Raw genomic sequence first — 2,597 nt, 5'->3', positions numbered from 1 at the left:
AAACTAATACACATGACCTAACAAACAAACAAACGCAATCTCTACTGATTAGTTTTTACCCCTGCAAACAAACATACACCATAACAACACCTCAAAGGTAAGTAGAGAACTAAATATCAACATGAGACTTCTTTCAGCTCTTCCAACTCTAAAATACTGGATAAACCACACTCTAGTTCTTCCAGCTCTAAAATACTGGATAAACAATCAGTCCCCGGACTCTCATTCCAAAGTCAGTTTCACAATGCTATCCACAAAAACCAATTCTAGTTCTATTGGATCAATTATATCAGATGGGTTTTAAGGTCTAAAATGAACAGGTTGGACAAGGATGTGCAAAAGAATCCTAAACAACTTAAGTTACAGTAGATTCAACTTAGGTGTCCAATCTAAAACCTGCTGAATTAGACACATAATGACACAGGTATAGACATTGAAACTCCGTTTTCTAAGAGACTATTAACATTGAAACAAGAAGATAGGATGAACATATAACTTAAAAATTAAAAGAGATTAACAACCACAAATCAATTTCTATTACCACAAAATAATTATCTGCAGTAAATAAACCAAAACCCTAAGATGTTCAAAATTCACATTTCCAAAATGTTTTTCAGTTAAGCATCTGAAATTCCTCTATTAAGCCTATAAGAAAAAGCAAAATAAAAAACCTAAAATTCTTATGTTTGTACCTGTAGAAACCCACCCCTCAAAAGACACCCATTACTTCAATCAAGATCAGGAACCTCAACATCACCATTATCAATCTGCTCCTGAACATCTTTAGGATCTTTAGAATCAACAGTGCACCCAACAGAAACACAAGTCCCCAAAATCTCCTTAACAGTACCACTCAAATCTTTAGCCATAGATCTAGGTTTCATGACTTTAGCAATTTCAATAACATCATCAAAAGAGATATTACCAGTATGTTTGATATTCTTAACTTTCTTCCTATCTCTTTCTGGTTCTTTCAAAGCTTTGATTACTAATGCTGCTGCTGATGGTACTACTGATACTTTTGCTTGTCTATTCTGCACTGTTAGCTTCACTGTTACTCTCAAACCCTTCCAGTCTCTAGCTGTTTCTTTAGCAATATCTTCACCGATTTTCTTTGGTGATAAACCCAGTGGACCAATTTTTGGTGCTAGAGAACTTGCTGCTCCTACTTCACCACCTGTTACTCTCACGTATACTTCTACTATCTGCGTTGGATCCATCTTTGGAGGCATGGTGAATCAAAATGGATGAGAATCGCCCAGAAATGGAGTTGCAGACAAAGATTTGAGAGAGGAAGAAAAAAGAGAGACTGCGGAAGGATTTGTGTGATTTTAATATATATACCCTAGGTTTTTCACAGAGAGATTTTTGTTCTGTCAGAAGACGATAATGCTCTTAAAATGGCGCTTGATGATGCGCTAGGTTAGTGGTTAATTTAGTCATTTAGTATGAATATCTAAAGTATTACTGTTGGGCTTACCTTACCATGGGCTCAAAACTTGGCTGTATTTACTGGGCAGAAATTTTGCTCCAGCTCTAATTTCTTGAATTTTTTATCGACGAGAAATTCGTAGATTAGATAACATGTGATGTTGTTCCATAATATGCTTGTTGTCGTGTGAACACAGGTTTAACGGGTGGCCCACCATCTCAATCTCTAAATTACTCGAGTATGTTCGAGTGATTTCTCACCCCTGTGACCGTGTCAAGAAGCTGGATAAACTTTACGTATTAAGATAAGCCGACTGTATTTAGGATAAGTCCTAACACATGTTTATCTTACCACTTGATGATGTCGGTTATAAATATCCCTCCCTGTATCCATATGTATATGTAATGAAGACAGAGAAATGAAAGCTGGAAACTAATGAAAAGTCGTAGCTCTTCCTTCATCTATTCTACTGTGCACCTAGTTGTCTTCTTATATTTGTATACAACTCCACTAGCACCACTGATAGCTTACCTTATTAATACATAATACGTTATCAGCACGATTTGCTCGATAACTGCGGTCGACTCCTTTGACCGTCTGGTGGAGAACGACGATGACAACTGCCGGAGACTATTATCTTTCTTTTCTGGCTTTCTTCTATGTTTCATTTATGATCAATACTGTTTAACTTTGTACCTGTTTAGCTTTGTACAAGTTTGTTGATAGTTTGTTTCTCTTTGTTACGAGCACGGAACTAATTCCATCCCAAGTTGATAGTTAAATCTAACTTGCAGTTGCCTATCTTTTCAAATATCACTACTAATAGGTTCTAGTAAGTATGTAAAGGTCAGAATGGCAGTTCCCTGAACTTTGATATTTTTCTGATCATTTTTATTTATTATGGTACTAACGGTTTTAATACCGATAAAGCGAGATATTGTTGCATCCCTGAAGGATAGCATAAATTTAATTTTTCTCGGCTTTAATCTCCAGTTAATTTGAAGTAATTCCACCCGAAGCTGGAATATCGTGTAGCATAGTATGGATACAAAATGCGCGCTCCGCTAGCCGGCCTGTCCCAAAAGTGACCCATTATAAAGTGCTAGCCGGTTTCTATCAGCGGTCCCTGAAGTGACCTGACTAATATTGAGGAAATTTTCCTATA

At 36.6% G+C, this 2,597-nt stretch overlaps 1 protein-coding gene across 1 annotated transcript; it reads right to left on the bottom strand.

Moving 5' to 3' along the window:
- Nucleotides 1-508: 508 nt before the first annotated feature.
- On the bottom strand, nucleotides 509-1,320 carry LOC113308196 (60S ribosomal protein L12-3). The gene has a single exon (XM_026556675.1). It carries the CDS (start codon nucleotides 1,230-1,232, stop codon nucleotides 729-731), a length of 504 nt encoding a protein of 167 aa, XP_026412460.1. The 5' UTR covers nucleotides 1,233-1,320; the 3' UTR covers nucleotides 509-728.
- Between the last annotated feature and the right edge of the window lie 1,277 nt (nucleotides 1,321-2,597).

Source organism: Papaver somniferum, chromosome 9 (genome assembly GCF_003573695.1).
Source record: "Papaver somniferum cultivar HN1 chromosome 9, ASM357369v1, whole genome shotgun sequence".
Classification (NCBI taxonomy): Eukaryota; Viridiplantae; Streptophyta; class Magnoliopsida; order Ranunculales; family Papaveraceae; genus Papaver; species Papaver somniferum.
This window is presented reverse-complemented; position numbering and strand designations above follow the sequence as displayed.